A 23,805-nucleotide genomic window follows, 5' to 3' on the forward strand; every position below is an offset into this window, starting at 1 on the left:
TCAGGACAGGCTCGGCACTTAGGGAGCCTGCCATTAAATGCTCAGGACAGGCTCTGCAAATCAGGGAGAAGCCCGGGTTTCACCTCCACAGGCTTCAGGGCACAGGCAATGGATGGGATGTCCCAGATCCCACTGGCTGCACTCTGCAGACTCTGCCCACACAGTCAGGTAGAGCCCAGGGAAGCAGAATGCAGAGGTGATCCTGCTGCTGAACACAACATCTTCTTCTAGAAACACCCGTGCTGCTCGTGTGTGACTACACTCCAGAGGTCAAAACCTGGCAAGAAAATGTCCACAGACTGCCCCTGCTTCAACAGAACCCACCTGTTGGGTAAACTAGCCCCAGTGATGCATGAATAGGGAAGTTCTGTCCTCACACTATACTAAAGCAAGGGCATGGAAATCTCTTCCCCTCTGCAGTCAAAAGCAAGGCAAGGAAGCCTTGTCTCTGTGCAGGACCTCAGCCCTTGCCGGTGTCCATGCTTCTCTGGCCTTTGTAAGGGAAACTCTCCCTCCATGCCATCTCAACCCTGTTCTCCTCGCTAATAATCGAGATAAAACAAATGCAATTTCAACGGAGCACAGGAACCAGCTCCCTACTGGACACTCCTCACCCGGCTGGTTCTGACATGTGCACCATCATGACACATACCTATTCATGATGGGGGAGCCTGCACTGTTTTATTTTCTTAAGCTATCTTAACAGGAAAAAAGCCTCTCTGACACCTTTTTGAAACTGTGCTTCTACGTGTGGTGAATCCCTTTGCCCGTGAATGTGCTTAAAACATAACTCCTCTGGCGAAGACATCCATCCTCTATCTGCAGGGCAAACATCATGACTACAAAACCAAGAAAGCCAGATCCAAACTGCACGTAAAAGACCCGCTGTTACCAGCTACAGCTTCACCTCCCAGGACTCACCTAAAGCACCCTGCACTGTGAGCTGCTGCCTGTCTCCAGTCTCCGCCCACCTGTCCTGCACAGGTGCCTGTCTTACGCTGGGACCGCTGCTCCTAATCCAAGAGAACATCTATCCACAAAATCCTCGGAAAACACGCTGCATTCATTTACACCAGTCACTAGACAAGGCAAGGCAGGGACATGCCAGTGGCTCAAAGCCAACTCAAGTATTTCATTTTACTGAGAAATAAAATACAAAATCCCAGAGCCTCAACCTCTGATTTCCATTTTAACTATTTAAGGTAATACCCAAGCTTCCTCTAGCAGGAGCCTTCCTGCATGCCTGGAAAAGGTTTCTGAGCCGCGGCCGATTTATCTAAGAGGCTGGAGGGAGCAGAGGCATGGCGGGCTGTGCAGACGAGGCAGTGCGCCTTCCATACCAGCGGCGTGGGTTGCCCCTGCTTGCCGACGCCGACCTGCGTGGGCTGCGTGAGGCTGAGCACAGGGGGCTGGAGGGCACTGGTCACAGTGGCCGCCGTCTTCCCGGCTGTGCGCTGGACCGAGCCACTCAGCACCACAGCCGTGAGTGCAGTCGTGGCCTGTGAGGCGGGTGGCGGCTGCTGCTGGCTCTGCTGGATGAAGGCCGCGGAGTCGGGGGTCAGCTGTCTCAAGGCAGGTAAGCTCCTCTGGATGGAAAGACAGACACAAAGGGTCAGGGGGCTGTTCATGCGTCGGTTTTCCATGCTTAAAGATTCAGAAATATCAACTTTTACGGAAAGTTTTTGAGCTGAATAAGATGGATCTTGGCCCTCACAGTGGCGCATGGATGTCAGGGGCCAGGTCCCCATCCTGCCCTCCCACTAGGCGGGACTATTCCTGATAGCAACTGTCCAAAATGTGTTTAAGAAAACAAACAAAAAGAGCCATATCGTTAAAATACTTTTTAAAATATTTTAACTTCGCTGGAAGAGAAGATTCTAAATGTTCCCAACACATGGAAATGTGTGCTCACGGTGGCAGACCCCGAGTGCCCTCATTCTATGAGTGTAATAAGACATCATGTGCACCTCATAAATATGTACCAATATGTACTGAGTTTTTATATGTCCTGATACCAGTGATTACCCAAGAGAGACAGCCTGACGCTCTTGAAACCCTTGGTCCTATCCAGTTTTGCAAACACTACCCCATTCCCTGTCCACCTCACTTTCAGGAAACACACATCCCTCTCAGCCCCTCGCACACGACAGGACAGAACGGCAAGGCCACAGTGTGGGGAGCTCCTGCTTTACAGAAAAAAAAACTGACAGTCTGTCCCCAGGAGTGTGTCCCACCTCCCCAGCCCTGCCCTGTAGGCAGCACAGGCAATGCTTGCCCTGTGCATCTGCACCCACCCCTCCCTGGCCCTGCTGCTCATAGGCACCGGAGCCTTTGAAATTACCTTCAGGAAAGGCACAAGGTAAGGTTGAGGTGAAGAATTAAGTTCTCGGTATAACCTGCTTGTGAAATCTTCTGCTTCGATTTTTCCATCCTTAAAAATAAAATCCATGTGGAAATTCTGCTGAATGAGATTCCACACACACTTCTGAATCCCGCATCACTCTGGTCTCATATTTTATGGCTGATTCTGGCCCGAGCTTCACTGGACAGAGCAGACAGGAAAGTCTGCGTGCTACACCTTCCACAGGTATACGTGTGACAGGCGCTTGCCCTGGACACCACGGCACAGCCAGCTGCGAACCACATCTCCTCCTGGGAGGGTCATCTGTCTACTTCTCATCTTTTCCTAAGTCCCTTAATACCGGTTTTTACTCAACGTTTACCAGGCACCAACTCGGTGTCAGGCACATTGCTAGGCGGCAGCTCGGCCTAAGAGTAACTCCATGATCAAAGTCAGTACTGCGAGCTGCGGGTCACAGTGTGTCAGGGGCCTCGCAGACAGGATCCAGCCAGTCAGGGCATCGGCGCCTTCAGGAGGAGACAACATCTGCACTCACCCTTGCAAGTGGCCAGGGTGCCCAGAGCCCACAGTCAGATACAAGGGAGCCCAGAGCAAGAGGGGCAGACCCTGTTCCAGAAACAGAGGGCAGTGTGGCATAAAGGTCAGGAAGACAGGTGACAAGGGTGGGAAGGCAGTGCCTGGACTGAATCCTGAGAGACTCAGGAGATGTGGTCAGGTGGGCAAGCAGAAGGCACGGAAAGGCCGGTCACTCCAGATCTCCAGGCCACCCTGCTAAGGCTGACATACCCCCGGGCCATGAGACGGCCATGGGGTTGAGGAAGGTGGATGGCCAAGAACTCAGCCATGGGTAGAGATATGGAGCTTGGGACTGTGGGTTAAGGAGAGGGGAGGCTGCCAGGAATCCTCCCACCTTTTGGCCAGGGGACACAGTGCTGTTCATTGCAACAGAGGTTTCAGGGGTAGGGGCGGGAGGGTGCAGCTCTGCCGCTGGAGCACAAATGTGCCACAGCTGGTCTCAGGGGACGGAACACCTGTTCTAGCTGGGACCGCCGACACCGAGGAATTTTACAAGAGGTCACACAGGAGCAGGAAGAGGGCCAGAAGGGAGTTGCCAGGGACCCTGACCAGAGTGTAGCACGTTAGGAGCAGCCAGAGGAGAAGAGAGTCACAGACAAGGGACACAGGCACGGGAAAAGGGCAAAGCCCAAGAGACCTCCAGGCACCAGCCCAGAACACCCAGACCCAGGAGGGAGTCTCAGCCACAGACACCTCTGACAGGTGTGCACCCTCCCCTCTACCTGCAGCCTTCCCAGGCACTCTCCCTGCTGGCACGGGCCTCCCAGCACAGATCGCAGCAGCATCTGTCCTATGCAAAGGGCTTTAGGGCAAACGGAACATAAAGTCTCTCACCAGTAAATTCTGCACGAGCTCTTTCACATTAGCTGCTGTCTCTGTGGACTGCTTGCCAGACGAAGCCAGTTTTATTAACGTAGATAGAAAATTTTTACATTTCTTCACGTTTTCCATGGTTTCCTGGATTAAAGTAAAAAGACATAAGTGAAAAATCTTATGTGTAAAAGATACATGTATTTATTCTCTAAACTTCTTTCAAGAAAACACACCACCTCTTGGCCTGCAGAAGGGCGTGGAACCCAGGGCCATGCTCTGAGGGGTGGCCCAGCCACATTAGTCACAAGCCACCGAAGTCTGCATCTCCCTCAGCCCCACGGGCTGAATCTAGGAATGCAGCTATGCAAATAATCAGAACCAGGAAGAGATAAGATGCCCATCACAAGGACAAACTGATGGGATTTAAATGGACACAGAGGGAACCAAAGAGGAGGGGGCCACTAAAGAGATGTACAGTCCACCGCAAAGAAACACAGCAAAGTCTGTCCTAAAGTGGGGCCCGTTGTTTACAGCTGTCCGTCAATACAGGTAAACACATCAGTGTCAACTCAAACGGGCAAGAGCTGTTTCACGGACTGAATGCGACAGTCCACCAGCGACTTCTTCGAAGGCGGCTGTTTGGGCTTTTGCTATTTGTAGAGTTCTGTGTTCTGAGGCCCCCAGGGCCCACCTCACGCAGCAGAGCAGCCAAGCCCCATGCGCTCATGTGGGCCCCAGACTGTAAAGACCCTTCGTGAATCAGGCAGCCAGTGTTCTGGGACAGAAGCTGGCCTGAGGCTTCAACGCTGCATTTTGCAACCTGCATGACGAGTCTGACCATCTCTGAAGGCACAGAAAGGAGCAGCTCTTACTGTGGCAGCTGAGGAAGTGGTAGTCGCCCCTGGAACTGTGCGCTGAGGAGTCCCTGTCTGAACAGCCGTCGCCGTCCCGAGTGAAGCCGTCTGGGCAGCACCACCCAGAACGAGCTGAGGCTACAAGAATCCAAAACACAAGGTAAGTGCATCTCATGCCACAAGCCAGCAAGGGGAAGCCAGCCTCATGCCCAGGAAAAGAAAATAAGCCTCCCTGTGGCTGCCAGGACACTCAGGCAGCCAAGGGCCCCGACCACCTGCCAGCCAGCTGGACGCAGTAGTGGCCTGCACCCTGCCAACTGCAGCCCTGAGCACCTGAGGAAGGCCTGATTTGCACCTGCATCAAAAGCGGACTTCCACGAAGCCAGGCACTGCAGAGACCCTGGTCCTCAGAATGCCGTCGAAAAAGTCACATGGTGACCAGGGTAAACAAACCTAACAGGCAACCCAGATCCCCATCTCTCAGAAATCAAAACAACAAACAGAGAAAACTCCATCATCCCAGGGCAGAGGCTGGCAAGAGGGCGCTCAGGGCTGCACAGCCGCAGCCTCCCACAGGGGAGGGTCCCCAGCTCCCTGCAATCGCCCAAACCCACCTTTCTTTATTCCCCAAGTGAGTCTCAACAAGAAGCCTCCCATGAAAGGGAGTTTTCAGAGCAGATTTGAGCAATGGAGGATGGGTCCTCAGTGTCAGTCAAACTGTCAGAAGGGAGGGGCTGCTTTGCTAAACAAATGAACAGCCAGACACCAAAAGGGAGCTCAGACAACTCACTGGCCCATAGTCAAATTCCTAACATTTCCATTCTATGTGAATAATCAAAATGCAAATGTTTACTGACATTTTAAACTAGTATTTTTCTAATTTATAAATCTCACCATCAACATTTTCTCTCTCCAATTTTTTAAACACTCCTTTGCAACTTCTGAAAGCAGGGGGCAGTGGAAGCCCTGAGAACGGCTCCGGAGCAGCAAGCGCCGCTCCCTCCCAGCAGCAGAGAAGCTGCTCTGAACCAGCCCTGCTTCCAGCGGGGTGCAGAGGGGCTGTGAGGAGGCAGCGGGCAGAGGGGCTGTTTCTCAGTCTGTGTATCCTTTCCCTTGTAACAATAAGCATTGATTTTTTTTTAACTGAAAAACATCAAATAAAAACCTCCAGTGAAGAAAACATAAAAGAACAATCAAGCGGCTGCTTCCAGGCCCCAGGAGTACCCAGAACCCATCTCACTTTTGAGAGGTTTTTTTTTCTCATCGAACTGACTACTCACACTTATCTCTGCTCCTAGGAACACACATTTCATTCAGATGATATCAGATTGTGTCTGCCACTAAGTTTAATGCAAAAACTTAACCATAAGCTGCACTACCATCTCAGAAAAGTCACTGTAACCAAAAATCCAGGCGCCAATCAGAGCACAGGGCTGAGCAAGCTCTTCCGGGAGAATACCGAGGGTGGGGCCCGCACCAAAGGCCAGCACGTGTCTCCCTGGCACCAAACCACTCTTCCACCCACTTTCAGCCACTGCACCCGCAAACAGCCAGCCAGGACATGACTCAGAACGGGTGGAAGAGCCAGGGGGCTGGATCTACCCCCAGAGTCCACACCCCCTGGGCCTCAGCCTCCATTTCACCATTGAGAAATGGGAGCAGGGCCTGCAGCACTTCTTGCAGAGGCAAGTTCTTGCAGAGGCAAGAACTCTGGATCTGTGGGCAGCACATCCAGCCCCAGTGCCCAGCTCACGGCAGGTGCTTTATTGGCAGCGACCTACACCATAAAGACCTATGCGTCCATGGACGCTTACAGACACCAGGAGCAAAGAAAACCCCCTGAGTCACTGTTCTCCCAGCTGCTTCTCCGACTGCTCAGAGAAGGCTGCTGCCCTCAGCCGGTGCATCTAACCAGCCAGCCAATTCCCCTCCACGCACTTCCGCCGCCCTCTCCAGAACAGCCTGGCCCACACACCAACCCACTGGGCTCTGCAGGCCAAAGGGAGCATCAGCACCACCATGAGAGGGGCCAGCACCTGCTCTGGAGCGTGCTCCCCTTCGCAGATGAAAACGCTGTTCTAGAAACCAGCCGCCACCAGGGCGGATGCAGAACCCTTCTAGAACTATGCTCTCACTACAAACAAGGGATGTCAGTGGCTGGGTGGCAGCATGGCCAGGTGGGTCCCAGAAACTCCGTCACCTCAGCATACACACTGCACTGCAGCTTAAAAAAGCAATGGCATCTACTTCCCAGGGTGTTGTGAAAATTACAGTCACGGTGTCTGCAATAGTGAGAATGACATCTCGGCCACATCCGCCTCAGCAACAGCTGCCGTCCTCACGGTTACACACAAGACCACACGTGCAAACACATACACACTGTCCTCACCGCAGACTGCTCCTGCTTCAGACATGCCTTACGATCAAGTATTAATAAGGAGTTAGTTTTAATACTTCCAGCATGGTGGAAAGCTTCAACAGTGCTGCTGGTATTAAATTCAGTGTGACTAAAAAAAAAAGAACCCTGACTTATCCCATGTTGGCGTTCAGAGAAAAAGCACTTTCTTCATGGAGCACCTTCCTCCCCAAATTTGACTTAGTATCCAGCAAAAAAAAAAAAAGAAAAACTCATAAGGCCGGATCTTTGCATCAAAGAAACCGCACTTGGAGGCTGCTGCAGCCTCAGTAGATCCACCACCCACTCCTCTCACCTGGACGCCGGGCGAGCGCTGTAGGGTTGCGCTGGGCTGCACCGTGGTCTGGGCCTGAGACACTTGCTTAATTATGGTAGTTGGGGTCACCTGCCGGGCAATGATAGGTGTCCCAGGTGCCTGAAAAATAAATAAGAGTCACCCAAAACAAGCACAAGTGAAAGGAATTCCCCCACCATGATACACAAAATGATTCCTTCCATACAGAACTGGTACATCCCAGTGGGTCCATAGGCTCATCCATGACACGAAATGAAGCCACTGCCATTCTAAAGTCTTCTCACCAAAGAAACAGTGTAAGACGAGTATTTTCCTACACTACAATAGACACACCATTAGGCTTCTTAACGAAGTCTACAAGAGGTCATCTCTCAAGAATGCAGGTATCTGGAAATCAGTCCTTGCACTGCTGTCTTACGATCTTATTAACAATCACTAAAAAGAAGGCAAAGGCAGACGGCCAGTCAGTGCTGCAGAGGGGAAGAGAGGTGGCCACCGGGGACAGCAGAACACAATTCTGAGCCCATGAAGTTGGTGGGAGAGAGACTGACACGGAAAGAGTGGATGGCAGACTGCAAAGCGATGCCCACAGTGCAAGTAAAGCCACGAGTGTCTTCTACTGCGTCCCACTCAGCAGACAGGCGCTGCAGACTTGAGGACACCGTTCTGTTCTACTTCAGATGGGGATGGTCTCTGGCAGCCTCCAGCATGTCCGTCCGCGTCCCTATCTATGGGACAGAGGCACGACTCCAGAGGGTATGCAGGTCACACGGTGGGCAGGAGGAGAATGTTGGTCAAGTCATTCTAGTCTTCACAAACCTGCCAGGCCATTCAGAGCAGCAGGGTCACAGCGCCAGGGAACATGGCAGGAGACAGAGCAGGAACACACAGCGTGCAGGCACGTGCAGGTGACAGCCATGGGGCTAGACACAGACACGCCAGGAGAGGCAAGTCCTGGGCATTCTGCTCTCCACGTCAGAATCCAGGCTCCCTCCCACAGCTCAGGAGTCAGGAGCTTCGGCCCTGAAGGCTTGCAGTTTTGTGTGTGTGGCCCTCATGCGCCCCTGACAACAGCAACCACCCCCACGCGCATGCAGCCACTCCAGGACTCTTGGCACCGTAAGTGCCTCCACGTGGCGCTGGCGGCAGTCCTGCCAGTGGAGTCCTAGCACAGTCTCTACTTTGCAGATGAAGGGACAGGCATAGGAAGGTGAAGCCACGGGAAGAGAAGGGAAGGGACCGGGGCGGCCAACCCTGGACCGTTCACTTTGACCACACTCGGCCGGCCCTGCAGTGGACTACAGGAGCCGGTGTCTCTGAGCTGGACACAGCCCTGCCAGCAAGAGGAGGACAGGAGGACAGCGCAGTCACAAGCCCACCCCGGACAGGAACGGACACCCCCCACACTTCCCAGTCCTCGCTCCCACCCCCGGCTATGCCTGAGCCTTGCAGGCTTCCCCAGCATGCGTGGGGAGAGGGGTTGGGCAGGGAAGGGGTTCGTGCTCCAGGGCACACGCACACTCACCTGTACGGTGGAGATCTGGACAGGAGGGGCACTTGTGGGGGTGGCAGGGCGGGGTGCCATGGTGGTCTGAGGCTGGGCATGGGCTTGCGCCTGCATCTGGGCCAGGGCCTGCTGAGGAATCATTAAGAGCTGCCCATTCTCACTTCGGACGAGAACCATTCCTGCAGACAAAGGAGACTGGCGTCAGGGACGCACCCACCCAGAGCCACGAGGTGGTCCTGGCCCTACCCAGGAGAAGCCGGGGCTGTAAGAAAGTAACATAGGAAGTCAAGTCTTAAACACACAAATCCCCCAAATTCAAAACATGCTTGTGAATCAACAAGTTATACAAGACAAAGAAACAGTCAAGGTAGTTAGAAAGCCATTAAACCAATGGCACCCGAGCCTTCGTTTTATAAACGAGCCAGCGAGCAAGACAATGTAGTGATGGCTTCCAACGGCCACACCATGGGCCCTCACACTCCCAACCGGCCACACAGCCCACAGACATGCCAGTCTCTTGCCCCCCACCTCCTACCCGTGCCATGGCCACGTCTGCTGGGCTGGGCCTAGAGGGCACAACCCTGTCTACAGACCACACTCCAGGAGTCCCCTAGCCTGCTGTGCTGTGACACCCAAACCCAACAGAGAGAGGGTGGGCCACGAAGCTCTTTACCAGAACCCTCCTCTCAGGAGGCGGGGCAGTGCTGTCCCCACACTGCCCTGACACCCACAACATAGGCACCGGGATGCAATGCACCCCGGGAACGATTTGCCCTTTGTGGTCCTCGAGCGAAATCACAGGACAGCAAATCCTACCAGTTAGGTTTGGCATTCATTTTACCTTCAAAAAACAGCAACCAGTTAGTTATATTATAAATTCCACAGAAACAGTAACACAACTGTCCAACTTTTAAATTTAACTTCCCATGACAGAGGTGGGGATGCAGCCGCCGCAGCAGGCTATAAACATCACGCTCTTTCCCAAGAGAAGCCTCCGCAGATGGCCCAGCACCACACAGCCCGGCTGAGAAATGAAACACGCGCAAGAAGGCACTGCCAGCGGCTTTCCCACCCACCCATTGCACACTGGCCAAGCCGCAGGACTCAGGGACCGGCCAGTGCGTTTCACAGTCTCTCCTTCCTCCCCTTTACAGAGAATGGAAAATAATAGCCTCAAAAAAGTTTAAGTAAGGCCTGAAAACCTCCTGTTGGTCATCATGACAAATGAGCATGGGGCTTCTTCCTCATGGGCTCAGAAGCTGGGGCACTCTCGGAAGTTTTAGGAGTCTGAAGCTGCTGGGCTCTAGCTCTTTTGAAACTCAGCTTGGTACCAAGAAGAATGCTGATGCCTCTCCCTGGGATAACATCTAAAATTCTTTTTTTTTTTTTTAAGGAGAGAAGGAAAGAAAAAAAAAGGAGTGAAGGAGAGAAAGAAAGAGGAAGAAAAAGAGGGAGAGAGAATGGGAATGTTGCTTTATTCTAAAAATGGGTATTAATAATGGCCGATCAATATTTCATTTAAACCTTTGAGTAGGTGCGATGTGGTATTGACAAGAACGTATATTTTGTGTATTTAAAGTGGAAAGCTCTATAAATATTTATTAAGTTTACTGGTTCTGGATCGAGTTCAAGTCCTGGATATCCTTATTACTTTTCTGTCTCGTTGAGTCTAAATCTTTTTATAGGTCTTATGTATCTGGGTGTTAGGATCGTTAGCTCTTATTGTTGCATTGATCCTTTTACCACTATATCTTTGTTGCTTTAAAATCTATTTTATCAGATGCGAGAATTGTAACTCCTGCTTTTTATTTATTTATTTTTGCTCTCCATTTAGTTGGTTAATCTTTCTCCATCCCTTTGTTTTGAGTCTTTGTGTATCTTTGCATGTGAAATGAGTCTGGATGTAGCATACTGTTGGGTTTTGGCTGTATCTTTTGATTGGGGGATTTAGTCAATTTAAATTTAGGGTTACTGCCATTGATGTTAACTGGCTGTTGTATCCACTTGTTGAGGTAAATTCTTCTTTATGCTGATGCTCTTTACTTTTTGGTATATTTTTAGAAAGGCTAATACTGGTTGTTCCTTTCTATGTGTAATGCTTCTTTCAGAAGCGCTTGTAAAGCAGGCCAGGTGGTAATAAAATCTCTAAGTACTTGCTTGTTCATAAAAGATTTTATTTTTCCTTCAGTTGTGAAGCTTAGTTTGGCTGGATATGAAATTCTGGGTTGAAAGTTCTGTTCTTTAGGATGTTGAATATTGGCCCCCACTCTCTTCTGGCTTGTAGGGTTCCTGCTGAGAGATCTGCTGTAAGTCTGATAGGTTTCCCCCCTTTGTGGGTAACCTGACCTTTCTCTCTGGCTGCCCTTAGTATTTTCTCCTTCGTTTCAACCCTGGTGAATCTAACAATTATGTGCCTTGGGGTTGCTCTTCTTGAGGAATATCTTTGTGGTGTTCTCTGTATTACCGGGGGTTAAATATTGTCCTGCTTTGCTAGGTTGGGAAAGTTTTCCTGAATAATATCCTGAAGAGTATTTTCCAGCTTGGATTCATTCTCTCCGTCGCATTCAGGTACACCTATCAAATGTAAATTAGGTCTTTTCACATAGTCCCATAGTTCTTGGAGACTTTGCTCATTCCTTTTTATCCTTTTTTCCCTATTCTTGTCTTCTTGTTTTATTTCATTAAGTTGATCTTCGACCTCTGATATCCTTTCTTCTGCTTGATCAATTCTAGTGTTAAAACCTGTGCATACTTCTCGGCGTTCCCATATTGTATTCTTCAGTTCCATTAATTCACTTATATTCCTCTCTAAATTGTCTATTCTCATTAGGATTTCATCAAACCTTTTTTCAAAGTTCTTAGTTTCTTTACATTGGGCTACAACATGTTCTTTTAACTCACAGAAGTTTCTTATTATCCACCTTCTGAAGCCTGATTCTGTTAATGGAATGCACTCGTTCTCCATCAAGCCTTGTTTCCTTGTTGATGAGGAACTGTGATCCTCTGTAGAGGGAGAGGCATTCTGATTTTGAGTATTCTCAGCCTTTTTACGCTGGTTTCTTCCCATTGTTGTAGGTTTATCCACCTGTCGTCTTTGTAATTACCAACTTTCAAATTAGGTCTCTGGGTGGACATCCAACTTGTTAATTCCCAGGGCCGAAATCTGAGCAACCCACTGCGCCAGCCAAAACAGCAGCGTTAAGACTGATGGTGCTTTTCTGCCTGGGAATCTCCGGTCTGGCTTCCTTCTTGAGTCCGTAATAGGCGACTCTGCCTTCCCGGAGCTCCAAACGTCGGTCAGAAGGGGAACCAGTCCCGTTTACTCTGCACCAAGAGCTGCTGCACCGAGGCACTGGCAAAACTGCTGTGCCGGCCACAAAAGTCACACTGGCGACCCACAGGGCTCCTCCACTGGGAATCTTCCGGCCCGTGAGCGACAAAAATTCGTCTGAAAGTGTGGCGTCCTCTCGTTCTCTGCGCTTTCACTGAGAGCTACAATCCCGAGATGTTAGCGATCAGCCATCTTGGATCGTTCTTTCCACGATTGTTCTAAAATTCTTAATCCAAAAACCACATTTATGTCCATTAAGAAAGTTTTCCCCCCAAAACATCCCTTTCAAAATAAACCATGCTGAAATCAAACAAAAGCAAACATCCAGCTGCAGCAAATAACCTGCTAGACTCTCCAAGCACAGAGCTCACCAACAAAGCAAGAGCAAAGGCCTCCAAGGCTCCCTCTCCAAGTCTGTGCCCACAGCGCCCAGAACAGCCTTCGAGTCAGGAGGACACTCGTCAGCCACGTGGCCACCAGAGCTGCTGTGAGCCACGAGGGAGAGTTCCACTCTCACCCAAGCACTCACAGGCCTGGGACCCCAAAACAAGACACTTGGTCAACACCCCATGTCTGTCATGGGTATTATGGAGTGTCGACCTGATGGGATTGAAGGAAGCAAAGTACTGTTCCTGGGTGTGTCTGTGAGGGTGTTGCCAAAGCAGAGTCACATCTGAGTCAGTGGGCTGGGAGAGGCGGACCCACCGTCAATCTGTATGGGTACCATCTCATCCGCTGCCAGTGTGGCCAGTATAAAAGCAGGCAGAGGAACGTGGAAGGACTGGACCTGCTGAGTCCCGGCCTCCATCTCTCTCCCAAACTGGATGCTTCCTGCCCTGGAACATCAGATTCCGAGTTCTTCGGCTTTGAGAACTCTTGACCTTACACCAGGGGTTTGCCAGGGGCTCTCGGGCCTTTGGCCACAGACTGAAGACTGCACTGTCTGCTTCCCTACTGCTGAGATATGGGGACTTGGACTGGCTTCCTGGCTCCTCAGGTTGCACACCGCCTACTGTGGGACTTCACCTTGTGATCATGGAAGTCAATTCTAACAAACTCCAAACTCCCTGTCGTATATTCATCTCTCCTTTAGTTCTGTTCCTTTAGAGAACCCTGACTCATACAATGTCCTCAAATCCAACACTTCATTCACTGCATTCAGACACCTGCTCCTCCTCCTCAAGAATTCTGAGAAGCCAGGGTGGGCGTGGTGGCTCACGCCCAAAATCCAGCACTTTAGGCGGCCAAGGTAGAGGGATCACTTGAGGCCAGGAGTTCGAGACCAGACCAGGCAATGTAGTGAGCCCCCATCTCTACAAATAACATATATTTTTTCGAGACGGCATCTCCCTCTGTCGCCCAGGCTGGAGTGCAATGATGCAATCTTGGTTTACTGCAACCTCTGCCTCCTGGGTTCAAGTGATCCTCCTGCCTCAGCCTCCCAAGTAGCTGGATTACAGGAACATACTGCCACACCTGGCTAAATATTTGTACTTTTCTTAGTAGAGATGGGGTTTCACCATGTTCCCCAGGCTGGTCCTGAACTCCTAAGCTCAGGCAATCCACCCACCTTGGCTCCCAAAGTGCTAGGATTACAGGCATGAGCCACTGCACCTGGGCCAAAAAATATTTTTTAAAAAATTAGCCAGGCATGGTGGCACAACTATAGTTCCAGCTATTCGGGAAGCTAGGGCAGGAGGATCATCTGAGCCCAGGAGTTGGAAGCTGCAGTGAGCTATGACCGCATCACTGCACTCCAGCCCAGGCCACAGGGTGAGACCCCATCTCCTAAAAAAAAAAAAAAAAACCTCTCACAGGAAGTGACCATGTGACTTCAGGCAGGTGTAACGTAGCCTCTCAAGGCATTGAAAATACCTGTGAACCAAGCATGGGTGGTCACACCTCCTAAGCAGAAGTGAAGCTCGCTTCCAACAAGCAGCACATAGGAGGCGCTGTCTCCAGGGACTCTTTCTTGTCTGCCTCCCTGGTTAATGACTGTGCCAAAAAGCAAAGTCAAACACTGTGTGATGGTCTGAGGACAGTCAGAACACCAACGGCTGCATCCGTGCCATGTTTCCAAGATGGTCTCACAGTTCTGGGTCCTGTGAGGGCTGCTTATGGTCACTCCTTCAAGCAGACAAATAACCCAGGGGCATCTATTCACACCACAGTGAAGAAAGCAACTCCGCCCAGACATAATTAACTGAAGAGTAATCCACAGTGGCTATGGCAGCACCTGCCCTACGAAAAGCAGCCGCCCCTCGTGCCTCTTGCTCCCCTCTGTAGCTGCAGCAGGGTGTATGTGGCAGGTGTGCGCCCCCCCCGCACCGCCTCATAGATGGGACCTCAAGGCTGCGGAGGGTTCTGCCCAAAAGCTCCCTGGAGAGAGCTGCAGGGACACTGGCCTCATCCCCACCCATCCTTTGAGAGAGGAGCCAAGGCTGACAGGGAGGAGGGCTCTTGTAAACAGAAGCACAACCAACTCCACACACTTGGCCCTCAAGTAAGGGAGAAGACATCCGACCCGCAACAAGAAACACGACACCCGTCCCAAAGACCTCAGAGTCCTAGTCCTGCTAAAACGGGCAATTCCAGGTGGTGATGGGATGGGGGACAGCCCCAGAGGTCATTAACAGTTAAGGTCAAGAAGCTGGGGCCTGGGACCCTGCCTCCAGACTGGGCCACCATGGTTGCCGGCTCTCCCACCCTGCACCTCCCCGGCTCACAGCCCCTCCCTCTGCCCCACTCCACCTTCCTGGAGACTCCTTTGTGGTCTGGCCAAAAGCCCACAGCAGCCGATGTGCACACACCACCACCATAATGCATCCGTGTCCAGCTGACAGAAGGACACTGGGGCTTCCTTTTCCAACCCCTCCTAATATCTTCCTTAGCATAGGAGGAAGTGTTCTTCACAGAAAATTGAAGAAACGAGGAAAAGTACAAGAACAATGGAAACCTCCTGAAGCCTCCCTGGCATGCACACCTGCAAGCTCGTGCACTTGGAAGCCATAAGGACCTCGGGGCCACCTGCTGCTCTGTCCCCTCCTGGCTCCCCGGGCGCACTTCCCATGGTGGTAAACATTCTTCAGAAACATAATTGTCCGCAGCTACATACTATTTCATCCAAAACGTGTTTATAATTTCCTTTTGGTAAAGATTTAAGCTATGTTCTATTTTTCATTATGGTGAAAATAAAGATTTTGAAACTAAAAAAGTGTGAAGCTCTCTCCACTATCCCAGCACGTCAAGGCCACACTGCTTGAGGTACACAGTGCTGAGTCAACAGTGCCGCCAGCTGCCTCCCTGGGGAAGGAGCAGGCTGCACCCCTCTGGAGCCTCACCAGCGGTGACCAGGGCCTCCACTGGAGTCTTCCAGGGACCCACATCGCCCTCTCAGCATGCTGCCACCAATTCCCACAGCGTGAGTGAATCCCACACCCTCCCTAAGGAGAAACACCAGGGTTCTCACCCATGACAGCTTCCCTGACTCCTTCCACTGTACTTGAAGCCAAAATGTAGTGCACGCGAAGCTGCACCATGGCCACACACGCAACTGCATCCTGGGAAGCCCCATTTGTGGGGAAACACCTCTACCAGGTGCCGCAGGCTGCCCCACATTCTCAGCATAAACCCCAGACCTGGGCCCGCGGCTGTGGGCTCTGCCCTGGCCTCCCGAGGCCCGGCCCTGGCTGCCTCTTGGACCTGCACTGCCCAGGTCAGGACATATCCCTCCACAGGGGTCCACATTCACCTCTGCCAAAACCCAGGGCTGTCACTATCCTGGGTACCCAAGTCACTTGGGAGCATGGCTCCAACCCCACATAGGAGGACAGGCCCCCTGTGGATTCTCAGAGGGGCGCTTCCTCCCTCCCAACTCACAGGACAGGCTGCCTGGACCTCTTTCCCCCTTCCTGGTCCTGAGGGGCTCTTAGCACCAGCTCTCCTGAGGCTACAGGGCTCTCTCCGGCACAAGCATCAGGGTACAGAGCCAGGCAACGAGCAGCCGCCCAGTTCCGCCTCAGCTGCTGTCCAGCTCTACATCTGAGCCCTGCTGGTTTTCCTTATTTTCTAGAATGCTAACCTCTTCATTTTAAAGAACACTTATCCAACTTCCCCAGCCCTTCTGGGTGTCTGGTAATGGGAAGGTCTATTCTCACCGTCAGTGTCACAACTCAGTACCAGCCCCTCCACTGGATGGGCACCAGCCACCCAAGGAAGGCCCAGCATCAACCCAGACACCGAAGCAGTCAACTGATCAAAGTCAGTGAGAAACCCTCTTCAAAATCACAAAGATTATCCAATACGACAGTCAAATTAAAAACTCCTGGGACGACCAGATGATAGCGCTGAGGCATTCCCCCTGAATACAGTACAGAAAAAGAAAGAAAAAACTTAGAAGAACAGATGAGAAAACACAAAGGAGCATTCCAGAAAACCCAACAGGTGATCGACAGAAATTCTAGGAGGAGAACAGAAAGGAGAGCAGTTGCTGGAGCCAGCGTGAACATGAGGAGGGAGGCACACACCGGCCTCGCCACAGAAGCCAGACCACTGGGAAAGAGGCGCTCCCTCACTTTCCAGGGAAATGAGAGATCCCTCCCACAGCACAGGAAAGCAGAGCTCGGTGGCCCTGAGCATACCACAGAAACGGGAAGAGATGGCAGGCACCTCTGGAACCCTGCAGGAAATTACCTTCCACCTGGAACTCAATGCCAGGCCAAACCACCCACCAAAGCTCAGAAGTAAACAAAGGCATTTCGGACACACTAGGTCTCAAAAAATGTATATTCTGTAAGAAGGGAGAAGTCACTTAAACAAGGGAATAAGTGAAGAAAGCAAAAGACAGGATCCAGGAAACATGGGGCTGAACCCGAGAGAAACAAGGAGACTCTCAAAGATGAAGCAGAACGGAGGAAGAGCCGTGGCCAGGAGCGGGGTCCGGAGGGCCAGGGCATGGGGGCTGGCTGTGGGCAGTCAGCACTGGGGAACCCGCAGCACTTTCAGCCGTGGAGACACAGCTGCCTGGACAGGAAGCAGAAGCAGCACAGCGCTTGGCTCGAGTCGTGCGCACGGAACACAAGTCCACCAGGGCCTTCCTGGGCTGGACAGGGGCTCTGCGGACCGCGGCTCGGCGGCAGGATTCCCTAGCTGATGCTTCCCTCGGCAACTTCAGGAGGCGGCTGTACAGGCAGGGCCACGTGAATACACGTTTTCTAAGTGGTTCCTTCTGAGAGGCAGTTAAAAAGGGGTGGGGGTGGGCCGGCAGAGTTTGTTTCTCACTGAAAGCTCTGCTCTTCAAAACAGGCATATGATTCAAGTTTTACACTTTTTTTTTTTTGAAACGGAGTCTCACTTAAAATTTTACTCTTTTAAATTTTTTTTTTTTTTTAAAGGAAAAAGAAAAAAGAGACAGCCGGTGCCTCAGACGGCGATGGGGAGGCACTGTGAGCAGCAGCTGCTCCATGAGTGAGCGCACCCTTGGGTACCTGGGCGGGTCCAAAGCCCGGGAGGAGAAAGGAAACTCAGACACAGCGGCCAGCAGAGGATGGCAGAAGAGGTGGAGCGGGCCCTCCTGGCCCCCAAGGTCTTGGAGGGGCAAGAACACCCCTAGATGGGCCCCTGGGGACATAAATATAAGAAAATCCCTCCCTCCTCTCCCCAGCTGTATTTATAACGGTTATCACGAAAGTGTCTCCAGACATATGCAATCAGGAGGTGGGTGGGCCTGCTAAAGCTTCTATCCAGGAGAACACAGAACGGCTGTGCTGCCAGTAGGCTGCCCTCGCCCTCACTTCTCACCCAAGCGTAGAGAGGCGAGAAGAGTCAGGGCTGGCCGCAGGATAGAGGCAGCCCCACTGGAAGGCCCAGAAAACACAAACGGAGCCACCAGCAGGCAGTCTCATCTCAGCAGAGAGGAGCATGGTCTTCAAGGAATAAGCTACCAAAGAGTTGAGGCAAAGTAGTGGTTTCCTGCAGTGAAAAGGGGTGGCCTGAAGCCTGAGGGTGTGCAGCTCCATCTGCCTCCATAACGAGGACACTCAAACCCACTGCATGCTGCCAGCTGGGACCAGTGGTGGGCAAGACACACGTGGTCTTGCAATTTGGGAGGCTGAGGCAGGCAGACCACTTGAGCTCAGGAGTCCAAGACCAGCCTGGCCAACATGGTGAAACCCTGTCTCTACTAAAAATACAAAAATTAGCCCAGATGTGGAAAGGGCCCTCCAGAATCCAGTGCACTCTCCGTATGAAAGCTGGCTTTCTCTCTAAGCAGGTGCCCGTGCTGTGACAGATGCATGGCCGCTGCTTCCTTCTAACCTGTTCTGGCTAAAGCAAGCGTTCTCTCCCCCACCTCAAGGGGGTTGGCAGGTGTAAGGCCCAGAGCAAGGACAGCACAGAGTCACATGTGCTGCCCAGTGCAGGCGCCAACACCACCGCACCCTGAATATTCTGCTAAAGATGAAGCTTCTGACACAGCTCCTGGTCCAGCACTTGCAGCCTCCCGCACATCACAGACACTACTGTAAAATCATGAACTTTGATTCATCCTCCCCTAAAACTACAAAACACTGATTAAAACAAAAACGTGAACAAATGCAGGGATGTGCTTGCTCTGTGTTCATGGGTCAGGAAACTCAAGATGGTTAAGATGTCAACTCTGCCCAAATGGCAGAAGCAATGCATCCCAAAGTCCCAGCAGCCTCTTGTGTAGAAACTGACAAGGTGATTCTAAAATTCACACAGAAATGCAAAGGTCTTAGAGTAACCAACATAACTGTAAAAAAGAGGTGTCACTCTGGCTGCGGTGGCTCACACCTATAATCCCAGCACTTTGGGAGGCCAAGGGGGTCGGATCACTTGAGCCCAGGAGTTCTGGACCAGCCTGGTGAAACCTCGTCTCTACTAAAAATACAAAAAAAGTAGTTGGGCATGGTGGTACACCCCTGTAATGTAGGCTGAGGCTGGAGAATCGCTTGAACCAGGGAGGCAGAGGTTGCAGTGAGCTGAAAGCATGCCACTGCACTCCAGCCTGGGTGACAGGGTGAAACTCCCTCTCAAGCAAAACAAACAAGAAAAACAGAGGACTGACACGAGCTGATCTCAAGATGCATCAGAAAGCTCAGCAATTTGGGAGGCTGAGGCAGGCAGACCACTTGAGCTCAGGAGTCCAAGACCAGCCTGGCCAACATGGTGAAACCCTGTCTCTACTAAAAATTCAAAAATTAGCTGGGCGTGGTGGCACACATCTAATGGTGTAATCCCAGCTACTCGGGAGGCTGAGGCAGGAGAATCACTTAAATCCAGGAGGCAAAGGTTGCAGTGAGCTGAAATCACACCACTGCACTCCATCCTGGATGACAGAGCAAGACTCCGTCTTTTTAAAAAAAAAAAAAAGAAGAAGAAGAAGAAGAAATCTCCATTAATCTCGAGGCCAGGCTCACACCTGTAATCCCAGCACCCTGGGAAGCCAAACCAGGGAGATCGCCTGAGGTCAGGAATTCGAGACCAGCCTGGAAACATGGTGAAGTCCCAACTCTAGTAAAAATACAAAAATTGGACGGGTGTGGCCGCACCTGTGGTCCCAGCTACTCCGGAGGCTGACGTGGGAGGACTGCTTGAGCCCGGGACACAGTGGCTGCAATGAGCTGAGATAGCTCCACTGCACTCCAACCTGGGTGACACAGTAAGATCCCTGTCCAAAAAAAGCTCCAGTAACCAGGACAGCACGGTGTTGGTGCGAAGTTAAACAGATCAACACAGCCATGCAGAGTCCACAACAGCCCACACACAGATGGACAAAAGCAATTCAGCGGTGAGGACAGGCTTCTCACACACTGGAACAACTGGACAGACACAGCCAAAACCCGGGACCCACACCCCGGTAGTGTATATCAGCATCAACTCAAAATGGATCCAGACCTAAATGTAAAACCTCAAACACTGAAACTTCCAGAAGAAAACAGAAGAATATCTCTTTGACCTGGGATTAGGCAAAGAAATTTTAGACTCAACATCAGAAGCACAGTGCATAAAAGAACAAATGGATAAACTGGACTTCATCAAAATGGTAGACACTGACAGAAAATGAGAAGACAAGCCACAGAACGGAGAGAATCTTTAGAAAGTGTCCATCTAATAAAGGGCTTGGATCCAGGATATATATAGAATCCTCAAAATTCATTAAGAAAATAACCCGGGCTGGGCGCAGTGGCTCACGTCTGTAATCCCAGCACTTTAAGAGGCTGATACGGGCAGATCACTTGAGGTCAGGTCAGAAGTTTGAGACCAGCCCGGTGAACATGGCAAAATCCCGTATCTACTAAAAATACAAAAAAATTAGCTGGGCATAGTGGTGCCCACCTGTAGTCCCAGCTTTTGGGGAGGGGAGGGGAGAGGGAGGGGAAGGGAAACGGGAGGGGAGGGGAGGGGAAAGAGAAACGAAACGATCCAATCTTAAGTGGGCAACTGAATATAGACCCTTGACCAAAGAAGGCAGATGACTGCAAAGGGGCACACAGAGGCCAACATCATCAGTCATTAGGGAGACGCAAACTAAATCCCTAACGCAATGCCACTACACACTCACAAAAATGGCTAAAAATAAAAAGACCAGGTGCCATCCAAAAGGTGGAGCAGCCGGAGCACCTGCATGCCGCTGGTGGGCGCTGCTGTGAGAACAGCTGTGCAGTTGTTTAGAAAGTTAAACATAATCCTCATGTAGGACCTGCCATCCCACCTGAGGAGTTTACACAAGAGAAAAGCAAGTGTGTGGCCTTTCAAAGGCTTGTGCACGGGTCATTCCAAGCAGTTTTATTTCGATAGCCATAAATTGGAAACAACTCCAAAGTACACCAAAGGATGAAAGTATAAACAATTTCTGGCATGTCTGTAAATGGAAAAGCACTCACATAAAAAGGGAGGGACTACTGGCACACAATACGGTGACTCTCGGATCATCACACCGAGTTGACGCCAGAAAGGAGAAAAAGTACACACCCTGTGATCTGTCCTGGCTCTGCATCCCCATCAAACCCCATCTCCAACTGTAATCCCCACGTGTGGAGGGAGGGAAGCCATTGGATCATGGGGGCGACTTCCCCCATGCTGTTCTCATGACATCAAGTGAGTTCTCACAACGTCTGACGGCTTCACAAATGGCAGTTTCCTCTGCCCTCCTGTCTCTCCCGCCACCTTGTGAAGAACGTCCTTGCTTCCCCTTTGCCTTCTGCCATGACTGTAAGTTTCCTGAGGCCTCCCCAGCCATGTGGAACTGTGAGTCGATTAAATCTCTAAGTTACCCAGCCTCGAGCACTTCTTCATAGCAATGTGAGAACAGATTCATACACTGTCTGACTGCATTCATATAAAATTCTAGAACATGCAGACTCTCCTGAAGTGACAGAAAGCAGATGGGGCAAGGGGTGTGGGAGGGAATAGAAGGATGGGCTAGGGATTGGCAGGGTTCACCAATCTGACCCTGGGGTGACGGCTTCATGTGCACGCACAGCTCGTCAAAACTCACAGAACAGTCACTTTAACTGTGCTCAGTTTATTGCTGTCAATCATACCCCAACAAAGTTTTTAAAACACAGGCACATATCCCTTAGAGAGCAAGAAAAAGGTACAACACCCCCCCATCCACAAACAATGAAAAGCATAGTTTTAATTCTCTTCTTCCCACCATCTTTCCCAAGTAAAAATCACTGCCAGGTTCACAGCTAACACACAGCCTTCTTCCGGCAGCCCTGCCTCTGAGGAACACTAGGAGCTGCCCAAGAGTCGCACTAACAACTCCATTCTCCACCACATACAAAAACCGGCCCCGTTCGTGAGTTTTCCTCCACCTGACCCCATGCACAGCACAGGGACGTGAGCATGCTGTCAATGGCACCACCAAGCAATCACAACCTCCACACTGCCTTTTTAACAAAGTATCTTACTGAGGAGCTCAGATGATCAGTCACAGGGGTCCTCACCTCCCAGCCTCCGAATGAAACTGCATGTTCAAGTCTGCAAAAAGTAACCCCAAGCTAGCACCTTTCATGGAAAAGGGATATCCCAAAATGCCGCAGAAGGAACTGTGGTCAGGTCTAAGGAGCAAGCCACAAAGCATAGGCCCTGTGGGAGCTGGTCCCGGCCCCATTTCCACAAAGCCGCAAGTGGTCGGGCGCATGCACCCTCTATGCCCTCTGGAAAGCCAGGCTCCACAGAAAGACGAACCCAACAGGCCACACTCGGCACAAGAAAGAACAGCCTCTCCTGAAGGACCCTCGGCTCTGCTCTGCAGGTGGAAGGGCCTGCATGGGGCCTCCACCAGCCCACCCACAGCTTGTTGCCGCCCTGGGCTCCAATTCCAGGATTTCTCCTTATTCCTTAGGTGGTCTGCACAGCAGTCAGCCAACTCAGAATTCCCTCATCAGTTGGCCACATTTCACAAATATGCAGTGGCTCACCTTGGAGCAAAGTTAAAACACCAACCCGTGGCCACTTCTACTCATGATTTGTTTCACTCGTTGACTTCTCTGTGACGCGACAGGAATGCTTACCCTCTGCCTGTGTACAAAAGAACTACGTGCAAATCAACACAAAAGAAACAGCAACAACACACCAAACTCCAAGTATAAAGGTTCACCCTGAAGTTTAAGACTTTCACCTCAAAAGGCAGGGGTACTGCAAAGCACATCGTACTGATGGCCAGAAGCAGCTCTCCAGGTCCAGTGCAGAAACCTGGAGTGGAATGAAGTTTGCAACCCTGAGGGCCCAGCAGCATCTTCAAAGGAGCGAGGCACAAATTCCAGACAGGCGAGGTGACTGACGGGGCCCTCAGGAAAAGCCTCACCCAGCCTTCAGCATCGGCCTACACAACCCGTCCTCCTCACACTCACCTCCCAAAGCACAGCCAAGCTTTCGAGAGACGGTGTTCACGGCCACAGGCCCTGCTGCCACTCACACTGTCCTGGGCTCTGCCCGCCTCTCCGGCCGCTTTCCTCTGTGGCCCACCCCACGCCCTGGCCCAGGCCTGGGCACTTCTCCCTCTGCTTTATCCGTGCGGAGCTTCTCTGTAGCCATCACCTCCCATCTAAACCCCAGACCTCATCATCCACTGGCCTCCTCACCACAGCCGCCAGCTGGAGGGCCCCCCCATCACAGTAAGTACTACCACCCCCTGGGCTGCTCATGCCAAAGCTCAAGACTTCCATGGCATCTTCTAACCCACACCCCACTGCCACCAGGGCCTACCCATCCCAGCTCCCAACTGGCCTTTAAGCCTGTTCCTCCATCTTCAACATTGCCACCCCACTCTAAGCTGTCACACCTGTCACCTAAGCGAAGACAGCATGCCCAAGCCTCCTAGTGGGAAAGCAGCAATCCTTCCAGAACCTCTGGTGCCTTCCCACAGGCCTCAGGAGAGGAAAAGGGCAAGCCCCTGGGGCGGCCTCACCTCTCTCTCTCTGCAGTCTCACCTCACAGCAACACTGGACACAGCCAGATGTCCCTGCCCACCACCAGCCTGGAACCTTCCTTCTTCCCTCCCATGCATCACCCTCCAGAGCTGGGCCTTCCAAGACCTCCCTGGCGAGCACACCTCTTCACATCTCCTGCTTGGCATTATTGCAGCTGCAATTTTGTGACTGTTTAGTGATTCAGTCACT

The 23,805-nt window shown here is 51.5% G+C and overlaps 1 protein-coding gene across 3 annotated transcripts in view; it reads right to left on the reverse strand.

Moving 5' to 3' along the window:
* The window catches only part of TAF4 (TATA-box binding protein associated factor 4), an 81,369-nt gene that overhangs the window by 22,518 nt on the left and 35,046 nt on the right, over positions 1-23,805 (reverse strand). For all 3 annotated transcript variants that reach the window (XR_013535268.1, XM_078372046.1, XM_035299091.3), the window contains 6 exons: positions 8,842-9,002; positions 7,317-7,436; positions 4,624-4,743; positions 3,773-3,895; positions 2,342-2,431; positions 1,341-1,586 (listed from right to left, as the gene is read on the reverse strand). Coding sequence is in view for 2 of the 3 variants with exons in the window: in XM_078372046.1 (XP_078228172.1) it covers positions 1,341-1,586; positions 2,342-2,431; positions 3,773-3,895; positions 4,624-4,743; positions 7,317-7,436; positions 8,842-9,002 (860 nt within the window). In the remaining variant the exon portion in view is untranslated. The remainder of the gene's footprint in view (positions 1-1,340; positions 1,587-2,341; positions 2,432-3,772; positions 3,896-4,623; positions 4,744-7,316; positions 7,437-8,841; positions 9,003-23,805) is intronic.

The sequence above is a fragment of the Callithrix jacchus genome, chromosome 5 (assembly GCF_049354715.1).
Source record: "Callithrix jacchus isolate 240 chromosome 5, calJac240_pri, whole genome shotgun sequence".
Lineage (NCBI taxonomy): Eukaryota > Metazoa > Chordata > Mammalia > Primates > Cebidae > Callithrix > Callithrix jacchus.